Raw genomic sequence first — 15,167 nt, forward strand, 5'->3', positions numbered from 1 at the left:
AGCGTCGTTAGAAGTCGTACCAACTTAGCTTGTAGTAACTAGCGATCATACCAACCTAACATTTCTCAACATACTTTGGGGTGTAGGTGGAGTAGTTGCTGCCAGATAAAAAGAGAATTCTTGTTTCGTCCCGGGACTACCGGTGGACTCGTCAGTAAGGCTATACCCGGTGGTCCCTGTCTTAGACATAGAGGGAGTCTTGCTAGGTGCGGTATTTGTATCGTGACACTGTATATTCGACCGCTAGCGAGACAGACAGTCTCGTTATCGTCGTAGTAGTCCTCTGGTGTTGGCGGTTGATACCCGCGGATCGTCCGGGAGGTGTTACGACTGCGTTGATGCCTCGACTTGTCGACGTCCTGTTGGCACCGATCCGCCACAATACCTTATACACGATGCCTACAAGATTCAGAAAGGACATGTTCGATAGTGATAGTAGTGATGACAAATATTATTTTGAACCTGACAAGATAGAAGACAACGCCAGTGCTTCAGACAGTGAAAACTCCGTTCAACAAGGAATCGGCTCAGATGTTTCAATATTTCTAGTGATAGTAACAGTGATGATGAACTAAATATTGAAGAAAATAATACAAGCGTCAACAAAATAACGCAAACATTCAACGTGTATATTTTCTCAACCATGCGCGCCAATACCTCTCATCCACAGCGACGTTCGCTCATCGAGCGGCCCCGTCCGTAAAGAGTTAGATTGGGGAACAACATCCGGAGTTGCATTAAGAGGGGAGAAATCCCTATAAAAGTGTTGAAATTAATGTTAATAATTGATAAATGAACTAGTTTAAAACACTTCTAGATGAAAAATAAATTAAAAGAACTGAAAAAAACTGAATAAAATAATACAAAGTAATAAAGTACATCGTATACTACAGTGAGGATACGGGCCGCTTTCGAATACTCAGACAAAGCAGAATTGCTGTAAAAGAGTTCCTTAAGTCAGGACATATTACTCTTTGTACATATTACTCATATCACTACTCGTCACTCTTGATACAATGATAAGGATAAGCTCACACATTGCCGAAAAATGACATATACAAATGAGATCGTATTGCTATAGATAATGTCAGTGGCAGCGGGGGTAGGATTAAGGGAATCGTCCGGTAATCCTGGAGCGAATTGAATGTATGGCTGAATGTATGAGCGATCAGTCATTCTTCTGCCGAGTCCCGATCCAATATACAGTGATCTCACATTGTAATAAATGATCATCGCAGCGGCTTTTCGTTTTTGAATTACAATGTAGAATAGTGCCCATGGCAGCTATCGGAGTTTTTACAAAATTTTATAATCAGCGCATGCCTATCTCGAACAATGTGTACACTATAAGATTGACTGAATGTATTTCTATTATTCATCTGTCTGAATTATATTATTAAAGGTGCACTTTTAAAGAAATTTAATTTCCTTGATTGTTTCCATTTATTATTCTTTCTTTATATTTATTTCATATAAGACATACATGTTAGAAATTAATTTTGTGAATACTTCGTGCCTCCCAGCTTCTGGAGTAAATGCCGTGCGGTCCCTCACAGTCCGCTTACCAAAAAGCATCATTGCCTTTGCCACTCCGTGGTCAGATCCTTTAAACAAAGTCTCCTATTATCTATTTCTTTATTCTTTGGTAATGCAACATCGGGTCGCTTGCCATCAGTCTATCTGTGTATCAACTTATCCTTCGTCAAACTGTTTCACACATTCTCTAAACAGTGGACACCTCAGATAGCATCGACACCTCATAGTTTGGTGACTTCAAGTCGCCAGCTATCGGATTTCTAAACATTTGCTCAAGTAATCTGCAGAGGTTCTTACTGAGCACTCGACCCAGTCATAAATTATTTTAAGGCTAAATAACGGCAGGCTATCACCCATTATATCGGCATGAAGGTGTGTTGCTGCTACATAATGTTTATAACATAAGTAATCTTTTAACATAGTATATTTTAAGGAAATGTAATAAAAGGCAACGCTTAACTAAGTAAGTATGGAGGAAACTATTACATACATATCTTTACATAATTTGCAACTAATATACGCAGCTGCACACAACAGTTTTGATAAATATATGTAGGAATTGAATAGAATCGCGGCGAAAGTGTAAAGCATGTTGGAAGTACCGATGCCGATGTCGCGATAAGACGATTGAGTTGAATTGATTACCGAAGGCGACTGTGTGTATGCGAGTGTGACCAAAGAAAAAATGAAAGACAGTCTTCGAGTATCGCGTTGAGGTGGATTAAACGTGTAAGTTTGTTTGATGCCGAAACGGGTGGATGAATTTGTAATAGTCAGTTGTATTAAAATCGGTATAAATACAAGTACAGATACAGAGATAGTGTATGCCAGTTGTAATCGTCGCTCGCTCAATGCAATTATGCCGATCGAAGAAAGGATACCAATACTCTGTCCTAGGGAACACGTTCATACATTTATATCGACGGACGTTACCACAAAAAGTTAACCTTCATATGTAACTCTGATTGAAGATTACAAGGAACGGCAATAACAATCTGTCCAGAGTTCATTTGCCTCTAGACCTTGTAAACCAAACCGGGGGTCGTCCAGTACGTGCGGGGCGTGGCGGGGAGAGTCCATAGTGGACCTCACATGGGCAAACCCTGCCGCATCCCGCCGTGTTTCCGGTTGGGAGGTTTCCCCGGAGGAGACACTCTCGGACCACCTCTACATCTTCATGGAGGTGGCGGTTGGCGGCGCGATGGGTGACCGTTCGTTGGGTGCGCGCGGGCCCATGGGCCCACCGGGAAGGAGAAGAAGATTCCCGCCATGGGCGTTGCTTGGTTAGAAGAATCCAGGACCGACGAGGACGCGGAAGCGGGGAGACTCGGCTGAGGCGCGACATGCACGCGATCTGTGATTCCTGTATGCCGCGGTCTGGAGCCCCGCACCGCGCCGGCGCTGTGTACTGGTGGTCCGAGGAGATAACTCGTCTCCGTGAGACATGCATCCGCGCCCGGCGCCGGTACACCAGATCCCGCCGTAGGCGGCGGGTGGACGAAGACACGGTGGCTCGTCTGTACGAGGCCTACAGCGAAGCGCGAAGGCTCCTGCAACGAGCCATCAAGGAGGCGAAGAGGCGGGCCTGGGACGAGCTTCTGGCCCCTCGACTCTGACCCCTGGGGGCGCCCTTACAAAATGGTATTGAACGAACTCCGTCCATGGGCGCCTCCCTTAACGGAGAGCATGGACCCTCGATTCCTGGACGAGGTCGTCGGCACCTTGTTCCCAGGAGCAGCGAACGAGGGAGATGGCAGCCCTATCGAAGAGGAAGAGCAGGAGCCTCAACCGCCAGAAGTAGAACCACGTGTCTCCGCGGGAAGGTGGAGCCCGGAATTGAGGGTCACCGAGGAAGAAGTGGCCGGGGCCGTCGGGAGGATCGGTGCGCGGAAAGCACCGGGTCCCGATGGAGTCCCGGTCCGCCCGTGGAAGGACGTCGCCGGCGTCTTGGCCCCGAGACTAATGCGTCTGTTCGACGGATGCCTGTCTCGGGGTGAATTCCTCGCGTCGTGGAAGGAGGGGCGGATGGTCCTGCTGCCGAAGCCGGGGCGCTCCCCGGACTCGCCTTCCGCCTTTCGGCCAGTGTGCCTTTTGGACGAGGCGGGCAAGCTGCTGGAGAGAGTGGTGGCTGCCCACCTGGAGTCGCATCTGTCCCGGAGTGTGCCCGGACTGCACGACGGCCTGTTCGGTTTTCGGACAGGGCGGTCTACAACCGACGCTGTCGCCCGCGTCCGCTCCTTTTTCGAGGGGGCCGAGCGGCATGGTTACGTGTCGCTGGACGTGGTCAACGCCTTTAACAGCATCCCCTGGGACAGGATATGCCGGGCGTACCTGTGGGGTGTGGTCCGAGCGTTCCTCCGGGACCGGAGTATCGTCTATACCGTCCGGGGCGGAGGGGTGATCGGGAGGGCTGTACACCGCGGGGTCCCGCAAGGTTCGGTGTTGGGTTCGTTGCTGTGGAACATCGCGTACGACGCAGTGCTTCGGACGCCGATGCCTCCGAACTCGACACTGACGACGACACGTTGGTGCTGGTCTGGGGCACGGCATGGGGTAGAACCGTTCGCCTGGCGGAGTTGGCGATGACCTGCGTGGTCGCCGAGATCAAGGAATTGGGACTGAGGGTGTTCCCAGAGAAGTCCGAGGCAATGTGGTTTTGCTGCAAGGCCGATCACGGGACGCCTCCAGCGGGTTATCGCCTGAGGTTGGAGGGGGCTGAGATCGGTGTCGGAACCAGCATGAAGTATCTGGGCCTAACCCTCGACAGCCACTGGACCTTCAGCGCTCACTTCGAGCGCCTGGCGCCGTCTGTTGAGGCGACGGCGAACGCCTTAGGACGTTTGCTGCCTCGGCTGGGCGGGCCCGACGTCGGAGTGCGCCGGCTGTACGTCGGCGTGGTGCGATCGAAGCTCCTCTACGGAGCTCCGATCTGGGCAGAGTACCTGATGACCAACCGTCGCAAGCTCCTAGCGATCAGGAGGCTGCACAGGACGGTGGCCATCAGGGTAGTGAGGGGCTTCCGCACCATTTCGGCGGCGGCAGCGGCGGTGCTCGCCGGGTTTCCCCCGTTCGAATTGCAGACCCTGAGGTGTCGCGAGATTTACCTCCACATTCGGGGTGTGTCGGGCGGGGTGGGCTCGGCGGGCGCCGACGTCACGGTTCGAGCTCAGCGAGCTTTACTCGACAGATGGCGCGCCAGCCTCGACACTAGAGCGGGTGCACCGGGGATAAGGGGCCTCGGGGCCGTCCTTCCAAACTGGGACGTTTGGTTGAACGGCGGCGGACCTCCTCTGACCTACAGGGTGACGCAAGTGCTCACCGGACACGGCTGCTTCAGTGAGTATCTGCACCGAATCGGGAAAGAGGCGACCGCGCGCTGCCATCACTACGATGCGAGTGTGGATTCGGCGCAGCACACGCTGGAATACTGCCCGCGCCACGACCTCATCGCGGAAATCGGATGGGATCTCTCGCCGCCAACGATCCTCGAGGCATTGTTGGTAAGCGAGAGGAGGAGGAGGGCCGCGACCTCCTTCTGTGAGCAAGTTATGCTTCGAAAAGAGGCCGCGGAGAAGGTGAGGGTGCGGTACTCTCACCCTGAGAGGATTGACCGGCGATGGTACGGCAGGGGGCATGGACGCGCTTCAGTGAGGCGCGCTAGGTCCGCCACGCCCCCCGGTGGGGTGCAAACTTAGGCGCTGGCAATAGCTCAGCGCCCCGGGGCCGCAAAGCAGTCCGGCAGGGGAACCGGGCTGCATGGCATGGCCGCTCCGGCGACGAGGCGCGGTGTGACAATTGCCACACACCGCTCCATCAAGCGCTGGTATTAGGCGCGCAAGTGTATCGCTCACACCGATTCCCGGGCCCCTTTGTAAACCAAAACAATCGTTAGTATTCAAAGGCACAATAATATGGGTCTCTCCCAGATTCTAATTTTCCGTAGACTGTTTTTACTCTCACGTGCCACTACAGCGTGAAATATTGAAATATTCTTATGTTGAAATATTCTTTTTTATTATTATATTAATTTGAAATTTTCTTGGCTTACTTCTTTCAAGCAAAACTTTCAATCATTCGTACATATATAAGAGATATTTTATTTACATAACATATGGTGCTGTAAATTAACGTATATTTACTTTACATGTTAATAAAAATGACCTTTTTATATGATGTATGAATACTTTTATAATAATTAAATGTCGCGACCAACTAATGATATCTCCTTAAGATATGTCTAAAGTTGAAAAATAAAATGTTGTATATATGTGAAAAGATCGTTTATACATTTTAATATCAATTTGCTATAATACTATTTAAATACTTTTTGTGTTTTATTAGGTTGATGCTCTCAATGCATTTTGTGATACTTTTGAAAACCTGTTGCACAAGCCATTAGTAGACATTTGTGATGCATTAAAGATAGCAACTTGGAAAGCATGTGAATCCACGAAGAATATGAAAGCTAAGTAAGCGCAGAACAGTTTTGTATATTTTTTGTAGAAAGCCTCAAAATTTTTCAGCGATAATTGTTTTATATTATTTCTACATAATGATGATTGTTTTGTGTGTTATGTCGAGTCGGAAGGTTTTGATAACAAGTTTGGATCGTGGGTTGCTATAAGCCTGAACACTCTTGAAAATGTGCATTACTATAATTGCTTATAAACAAGTTTACTTCAAACTGAACGTATGTGTTCTAGATTTTATTTCATAACAATTAATTTTACAAACCTTATTTCTTCAAAAGTTATAATGATCAACACTATAAATTGAGAAGTGGAAAAAAATGATGAGAATTGGAGTGTTTTTTAATTTTCATATATTTTTTAATTTACATTATTATTTGTAATTATTAATACTATCGTTTACTTTGTTATAAATAAATTTGTAGAGGTAAGTCAATTGTTTTCTCAGAAGTTGTATATAGGATGTCCTTAAAATCGTGGTATAATCGGTCGAACGGTGATCTATATGCGAAAATAAATCTAGAAAAATGAATCACATTTTTTAATTTAAGACTGCATTCCCGAAAAAGATGAGTTGAAAAATCTGCCAGTACCTATATATTAACTCCAAGTTAGTGAAAATATTATGAAACAAAAGTGAGAAAATGTTATCCTTTTTCCTGATTTATTTTTGCATGTAGTACCCACCACCCAATTGTACCACGATCTCATATAATCATGTACCTGTATAACAAAATTGAGAGAACAAAGCATATGTATCTGGCTACAACACTGCTTTCTGTTTTCCGTGTTTGATAGATTTGAGAAAACAAATATAATATTCTAAATAATACAGAAAATAATCTCTTGAGTTGTATGTTTTTATCGATATCTAATTCTGATATTTTACATATGAGGTGTATAAGTCGTGTCCGTGATGATTGTGGCTGGTGGCTGTAGATGTCGCTGCTGGGGGTACTGCTATATTTTCTTTCTATTTAGAATCGTGGAATAAAAATCGGACTTCGGTCGCTGAGATTCGATCCCGCGTTCCGAACGTTCGTAACCTAATGCGCTAATCACTGCGCTACCGTCGTCCGTTAGTTGTTTATGTCGAGTGGCGGCATTTGTGCTGTCGAGTGCCGCCACACATGTATCTGTCGGAGATGAAAGGAAAACCGGAGCCTTCCCTTTGCAATTTTGGAAAAGTCTTCTAATGCTTTAGCCTAGATTTTATCATAGCTGTAATTAAGCTATTGTCATTTGTAATTATTTGATATTTGTGATAGCAAAAGTGGGTTCGAGGTGGCAACTGGTCGCCGAACGTAGCCACGGTCACGGGATAAACGTTTTGCCTGACGAAGGTGTGGATCGATTGTATTGTTCTCCCTAGAAATCACATAGAATTGTACTTTGGAGATGTCGATATAATGGGACACACGTTGTATTAGGAATCAAACTCCAGACAGAAACTGCCTAGCAACGGCGTTTGGATCTTTCTCGATGCTTCCAAAGAGTATACAACAAACTTTTGACAGAAACTGCCTAGCAACGACGATTGGAACCTTCTCGATGACTCCAGCGAGCATATAACAAACAAATCCAGTCGTATAGCGAAAAAGATTTTCATCAGGTATTCATTCGTGTGATCGCCTTGGAAAGTGATACATCGAGCAATTTACCGAGTGTCTCAGCAATCGTATTTTTTTGTGTTTAAAATTATTCTACGCATAGTAAAGAGTTATCCCGTTGACCGTGGATTCGTTTGAACCCAGGAACATTGTTAATAGCGTTAATTAAACTCATTATTCGTAAAACCTATTAATCGTTAATCTCATTATTCGTTAAATTTATTATTCGTAAGACATATTATTCGTTCCTCTTATTATTCGTTAAACTTATTATTCTTTAATCTAATCATTAGTTAAACTTATCGTTTGTTAATCTTATCATTCATTAAACTCATTATTCATAATATTTTGTAAAATCTTGTATATTCGCGTAAATATAATCTTTGTTTCGTAAAACAATGGCTAATTCAAACTAAGAATCGTTACGCGTCTTAAATTCTAATGTTAACCCGGCATATCTAATACGTGGAACGTATCATGACACATATTAATAACTGTAAGCAGTCAATCATTTAAACAGGTAACATAAAACATTAAACAAAGGAAACTGAAATCTTTCCTTAAAATAACTTTGAGCATTTGTACATCGGCAATTACAAAACGCCACCTGAAGGTTCGATGTAGCGATAGGTTGAAGGATACTGTGATGGTGCCGCAAGTCGCGATCCGCGTTCCGTTGGCCGCAAACAAGTCGTAATCGCTTTTATTCGCGGGTTCGCGTATCCTGTTGCGCGGATACACATATGTGTTGATACCGGTATCCACTAAGAATGAAATTTTCGTCCTCTTGTCCATGACAAAGATGCGGCGGGTTCCCAAGCCGTCATCGTATGCCGTATTTACGGATGGCTGGTCCCGTTTCCCTACTTCCATTTGCAAGGGGACCAACATTTTCGTGCGCGGTCCCGGAATGTCCGATGATAGTAACATAGGTCGGAGTCACACGATCGTTCTCGCGACCTTGATCTACTCCGACTCCTCAATCTCGATCGCCGACGAGGACGATGATTGAAACTCAGCCCAATCATCGGGGCCCTCAGTTGGTTCATTTGGTCACTCAACGCGTTAAAGGGGGCGATACAAGTTTCGTTTGTTCCAACGTTTTGAGCTGGTGGATCAATTACCGTCGTTATTCGGGCAGTACGCTGGCACTCCTCTTCAAATTCCTCTGGTATCGGTTCCGCTGACTGCATTAATTGTTCTGGGTTCGTGTCGTCGACCGCGGCCAGGATACGCCTGATGCGAGCGGATAGTTGATTCCTCCATAGCATGAGGATGAAATCATCAGGTGTAGAGGGGCTAGAAAGTTTTTTAAGGTGCTGATAAAACTCAGATGGCTTCCTATCGCCCATCTCTTCGCTTTCCACCAAGTTCTTTATCCGAGCACTGTCTGTATCGGTTAGTATGTGAATGAGTTCCCCTTTTAGCTTCGCATATCGTTCTGGAGCTGGGGGATTCGTCAATATGCCTTCAATTTGTTGTAGTAGCTGACCGTCGAGACATTTGGCGACGGTTGCGAATTTTAACTTGTCGGTCGTGATGTCCGCCGCGTCGAGCGGCGTTTCCAATAAGGCGAACCACACCGTGATGTTCGAGGGTTGCAATGGAGGCATACGATCGTTATATTAGCTGTGGACTTGCTATCCGCAGCTTCGTTAGTACTTGCCATCATCTTTATTCACTTACCACGTCGGGGTCACCAATGTAGAGAACTTGTAGATGATTGGTAATTAGAATAACGAGAACTTGCTGTTGAAACCCCTCAAATATATTTAAATTAAATAAATAAGTAAATATAAATAATGTCGTTGAGGCGCCCGTACAGTATATACGTCGCAAAATAAGATCGCTGATAAATACTCGATAAATGCTCGTTAGATTCTCGTCGATAACTCGTTGGATATTCGATAGAAAACTGAGCTGATTCGGTTGCGTCTGTTTATTTATGCTGATCGGAGGACAATCGGAAAATTCAAATTCGTCTTTGTTCGACGGTTGCACGTAGCGTCGACATTGTTTTGCCCGGAGTTTATTTATTATTACATTACGTGTATCCTAACGATCTTGATACTCCGAGCCAAAACAACAACATGATTTGAATTGTCTTCCAACTCATATTATATATGCTACATATTATATATATCGGAGATGAAAGGACACCGGCGCTTTATGATTTAACCTGATTATAATTGTCCGAGATTTGTGATAATGAGCTGGGCTCGAAGTGATAACTAGTCGCTGAACGTAGCCGTGGTCGCGGGATGAACGTTGTTTCCTAATAGAGGTGTAGAGTAATTGTAGAGCTCTCCTTAAAAGAAATAGTTGTAGCGGCGCGCGACGGTAAACATTCCAACGGCTCCTGTGCCGTGGCTCGCCACACGCAGACCCTATTCTTTGGGTAAGATGATTACCACATGTCGACGCATCTCCACAGTACATGTTCAGCTAGCCTGGGGATCCGCTATAAATCTTAGGATTTTGTTAACTAAGATCCTTCAAACGGACAAACAGTCCTTATCCTAACAGTCCCTAAATGTATCACCTACTACGGGTAGATACGGGAAATCTGCGTTTCTCACAAACGATGCTTCCCGCTATCAATTTTCTCTCAAGGGCGGTTAGCATCCTTCTTCAACCACCAACATAGAAATTTTTTTTTATTTAGTTGTTTACATTCACAACTTGTCCGATTTGGACATTTGGTAGAATTTTTTGCCTGTTTGATTATCATGTGGGTGGTTACCCCCAGCGGGCTACCATGGTCGTGTTTGTTAGGTTATATCTTTTATGAGATCTGTTGGGTGTTTCCTTTTTAGTCTTCTTTCTGTGCTTGATGTGTTGATCGTTTCCGCTACCAGCCGGTTCGAGTGCGTTGCAATTCTTTCTCTGTTCTTGCACATCTGCTAATCTCCTCCTTAACCGCTGGTATTCCAAAGTCTTTCTGAATGTCCTCGTTACTAACGTACCATGGGGCGTTTACTATTGTTCTAAGAATTTTAGCTTGCATTGTCTCTATTTTGCTTATATGGCTCATTGGTACAGATTGGTTTTATGATCGTTTTGTATATTTTTAATTTATTTTCTATACTTAGTTTGGACTCTCGACTTCTTAGCCAGTGCATTTGTCTCCTTGCTGTCTGTATTTTGTCTTTTATTGATTTGATATGCTGTTTCCATGTGAGTTGAGTATCTATGTGGAATCCTAGATATCTGACTTGCCTTGTTTGTATTATGTGCGTGCCGTTCAGAAATATGTTTGGTGTTATCTATTTCGCAGTGTGAATGTAATATGGTTACATTTATTGGGGTTTGCTTTAATTTGTTTAACTCGTAACCACTTTTCTATTTTTGTGATATGTTCTTGTAGTAATGTGACTGCTGTTACAGGGTTAGTGTGGCTGACTAGTACCGCTGTGTCGCGCGCGAATGTCAGTATTTTGCTATTGGTAGTTGTTGGTATGTTGGCCGTGTATAGTGTGTATAGTATTGGTTCTAAGACGCTTCCTTGCGGAACCCCTGCCTTGATATCTTTGACTTCGGAGTATGTGTCCTTGATTTTTATTACGAAGGTTCTGCTGCTTAAGTAAGATTTTATTAATTGATATATTTGCTCCGGGAATTGTTTCCTGGTCGTTTGTAGTAGGCTTTCGTGATTTATTTTGTCAAATGCTTTCTCTATGTCCATAAAGAGGGCTGTACAGTATTGCTTGTTTTCTAATGCTAGTATTATTTCGTTAATGAGCCTGTGTATTTGCTCTATAGTGGAGTGTTTGTTTCTAAATCCGAATTGGTGATCCAGTATTAATTTTTCCTTCTCTATTATTGGTTTTATGCGGCCGTAAATTATTTTCTCTAGTATTTTAGAGAACTCAAGAAGTAATGATATTGGTCTGTATGATGTAGTTTGATGTGGGTCTTTGCTTGGTTTAGGTAACATTATGATCTGTGCCAGTTTCCATAGTTTAGGAATGTATTGAATTCTTAGTATTGCGTTAAATATTATTGTGATTTGTCTTATCGCTTTTGGCGGAAGGCTTCTCAAGATTTTGCCATTGATTAGGTCGATTCCTGGTGCTTTATTATTTTTTGTTTTCTCGATTATGTTTCTAATTTTTTGTGCTGTTGTGTTGGGTATGGTGTAGTGTTTGTCAGTTGATGTACTAGTGGTTAGCGCATCCTCGTCGGTATGACTATTGAGGTTGCTGTTGTTGATATTTGTGGTGTAAATGTGTTGCATAGATGGTTGGAAAATTCTTCAGCTTGCTCTTCAGTGCTCCTTGCCCATGCGTTATCTGCTCTTCTGATTGCTGGGACCAGTTTTATTGTCTGCTTCATTCTTTTGTGGCTTTCCATAGGGAGTAGTTGTACCCCTATAGTATAGTTATGTAGTTGCATATTTCCCTTAATCCAGAGCGATTGGCTCTGTCTTGAGTCACTTTGTTTTCCCACTTTTCGCACGTACGGAGGCACTGATTCACACGTCCACATAGCTCGACTGCTCGGGCAGAACTGAACATAGAAATTGCGTTCAGTTCCCTCATATTCCGAACGAAAGCTTTCCTCGACGAAACAGATGATTTCGTGTCCTTAGACACACCCCATCATAGTCTTCCTCTGCAACATCAGCGCGACGGAATGTCATTCTCTCGTGAGGTTGTATTACTGAGTTACTCAGCGTCTTTACGCTCGGTGAATGTCTTACATTTTAACAAAAATCTAGTTTAGTAATACTTGTATCGTAGACAAGTAAGTCGAGTACGATTTGGGCTTTGGAAGAAAGAGTATCTAATTACTACGGTTACTTGTCAAATTCTGTAATAATCGTATTTGCACTAGTGAGTGTCTTCTCTATTGCATAACGACAATGTGTAATCCAAATGAAGATTCGTTTCACGCCCCTAACCCTAGTTCTAATGTAAACCCGACATATATATTACATGTATATATATAACCGTGGTAATTAGATACTAGAGAAGCTAATGGCAATGATCCTAGGTTCAATAACGAATCCGCGGTCAATGGGATAACAGGATGCTCTTTCTTCCAGAGGCCAAATCGTACTCTACTTCCTTGGCTACGGTGGAAGTATAACTCAACTGATTCTTTGTTAAAACGTGGAATATCCACCGAGCGTAAAGACGCTAAGTAATTCGCTAATACGACCTCACGAGAGAATGACTTTCCGTCGCGATGATGCTGCAGATGAAGACTGTGATGGGGTGTGTCTAAGGACACGAGATCATCGAATTCGTCGAGGATAGCCTTCGTTCAGAAAGTGAGGGAAATTGACGTTACTGTTAATTGGTCAATTTCCATGTCGGTGGCTAGAAAAGGATGCTAGCCGTCCTTGAGGGAAGGTTGCTAGCGGGAAGCGTCGTTCGTTGAAAAATAGAAAATATATTTCCCTTATCTTTCCGTAGTTGGGACAAAGACTGTTTGTCTGTTTGAAGGACTTTAGGTAACTGAATCTTAATGTTTATAACGGCCCTCAGGCTAGCTGAACATGTACTGTGGAGATGCGTCAGCATTTGGTAACCATCATACCCGATAAATAGGATCTGCGTATGGCGAGCCACGGGGCAGAAACCGTTGGAATGTTTACTGTCGCGTGCCGCTACAAATATTTTTTTTAAAGAGAGTTATAGAATTTCTCTATACCTTTGTAAGACAAAGCGCTCATCCCGTGACCGCGGCTACGATCGGCGACTGGTTGTCGCCTCAAGCTCAAGCTCATTATCACAAATCGTGAACAAATACAATCGGATCGAATGACAACAATTGTTTAATTACGCCTATGATAGAATCTAGATTACGGTATTAAGGGATTTTCCCGATGTTCCAAAGGGAAGACTCCGATGTCCTTTCATCCCCGACATATATATGTCGGAATGGCGTTGAGGATAGGGTTGTCGGTGTTTGAGGAGTCTTCATTGAAGGTAGCCATCGTTGCGGTGTAACGAAGATACGATTTATTGACACAGGTATGGATAACACAGGTTTGACAATCTACCACGGCGGTGAGACGTCCGCGACACTAGTGACAGTGGTCTCAGGTTCGATAACGAATCCGCGGCCAACGGGATGACAGATGGGCGTTCTTGCTGAATCTAAGTCTGACTCGTAAAAATAATTGCTGAGCGTAAAGACGTTACTCTTTAGCCGACAGGATCGCGAAAAAGAATGCCTGTCCCGTCCCGATGATGCCACAGAGGAAAATTATATTGGGGTGTGTCTAAGGACACGAGATCATCGGATTCGTCGAGGAAAGCCTTCGTTCAGAAAGTAAGGGAAATTGAAGTTGCTGCTAATTGGTCAATCTCCATATCGGTGGTTAGAAAAAGATGCTAGCCGCCCTCGAGGGAAAGTTGCTAGTGGGAGACGCCGCTCGTTGAAAATGGATCTCCCTTATTTTCCCGTAGTTGGGACAAAGACTGTTTGTCTATTTGAAGGACTTTCGCTAGCTAAGTCTTAAGATTTATAACGGGCCCTCGGGCTAGCTGAACGTGTACTGCGGAGATGCATCGACATCTGGCAATCATCTTACTCGAAGAATAGAGTCTGCGTGTGGCGAGCTACGGGACAGAGACCGTTGGAATGTTTACTGTCGAGTGTTACAACTATTTCCTTTTTAAGGAGAGCTATAGAATTACTCCATGCCTTTGTTAGACAAGACGTTCATCCCTTGACCGCGGCTACGTTGGGCGACAGACTGTCGCCTCGAGCCAAAGCTCACCGTCACTAATCTCGAACAATTACAATTGGATTGAATAACTACAATAGTTTAGTTACAGTTATAGTAGACTTTAGATTGCAATGTTGCGGGGCTATCCCAAGGTTCCGGTGTCCTTTCGTCTCCGACATATATAACACATGACCTTTATTTACTTGCATTGAATTCAATTGATTTGTTTATTTAACTTATGTTACAGGGTAGGACGAGCTAGTTATGTAAAACAAACACAATATTTCCAGAATGTAGATGCTGGTGCATATGCTGTTGCGACTTGTGTTGAAGCCATTACAAATGTGCTTAAAAATTTCAATTAATGTTGCTTATTAAGTCATTAAGAAACATATTATTGTAATTTCTGTAATTATTAATTACAATACTGTAATGAACAGTAATAATAATTTTTATTAAATACATAATTATACATTAACGCATTACGACATGTCACTACAAATTATATAAATGGTAAAAACATGTCAAGAACTTTCAACAATTTCACAATGAAAAATAAATGTATTATTTGCTTCAATTTATAAAGAAAACTAATATTTAAAAAATATAATAAAGTATAAAATATAAGGTTAATGATAGTTGTTTCTACAATCATCATACATTGATCTGTTGATCTTGCATAATTATTGTATTCTTTTCCTTTAAATCTAAGAATGGCGTGCCACATCATATCAACCTGTACACTTTTACAGATTTTATTTAAAAATAAATGTCTTCGAACTGTGAAACCTAACTTTCAGATACACCATAGCATCTAACATAAAATTGGTAATTAGGATGAAATTTTCCAACACTCCATGAACACAATGA

At 43.6% G+C, this 15,167-nt stretch overlaps 1 protein-coding gene across 1 annotated transcript in view; it reads left to right on the forward strand.

Moving 5' to 3' along the window:
- Positions 1 to 14,795, forward strand: part of LOC117239461 (triokinase/FMN cyclase-like) — a 90,863-nt gene extending 76,068 nt beyond the window's left edge. The window contains exons 8-10 of the mRNA XM_033505022.1: positions 5,878 to 6,005; positions 14,545 to 14,705; positions 14,738 to 14,795. Of these exons, the coding sequence (XP_033360913.1) occupies positions 5,878 to 6,005; positions 14,545 to 14,662 (246 nt within the window). The 3' untranslated portion in view covers positions 14,663 to 14,705; positions 14,738 to 14,795. The remainder of the gene's footprint in view (positions 1 to 5,877; positions 6,006 to 14,544; positions 14,706 to 14,737) is intronic.
- Positions 14,796 to 15,167: the final 372 nt, after the last annotated feature.

Source organism: Bombus vosnesenskii, unplaced genomic scaffold, assembly GCF_011952255.1.
Source record: "Bombus vosnesenskii isolate JDL3184/JDL3185 unplaced genomic scaffold, Bvos_JDL3184-5_v1.1 scf7180000014015, whole genome shotgun sequence".
NCBI classification, from domain to species: Eukaryota; Metazoa; Arthropoda; class Insecta; order Hymenoptera; family Apidae; genus Bombus; species Bombus vosnesenskii.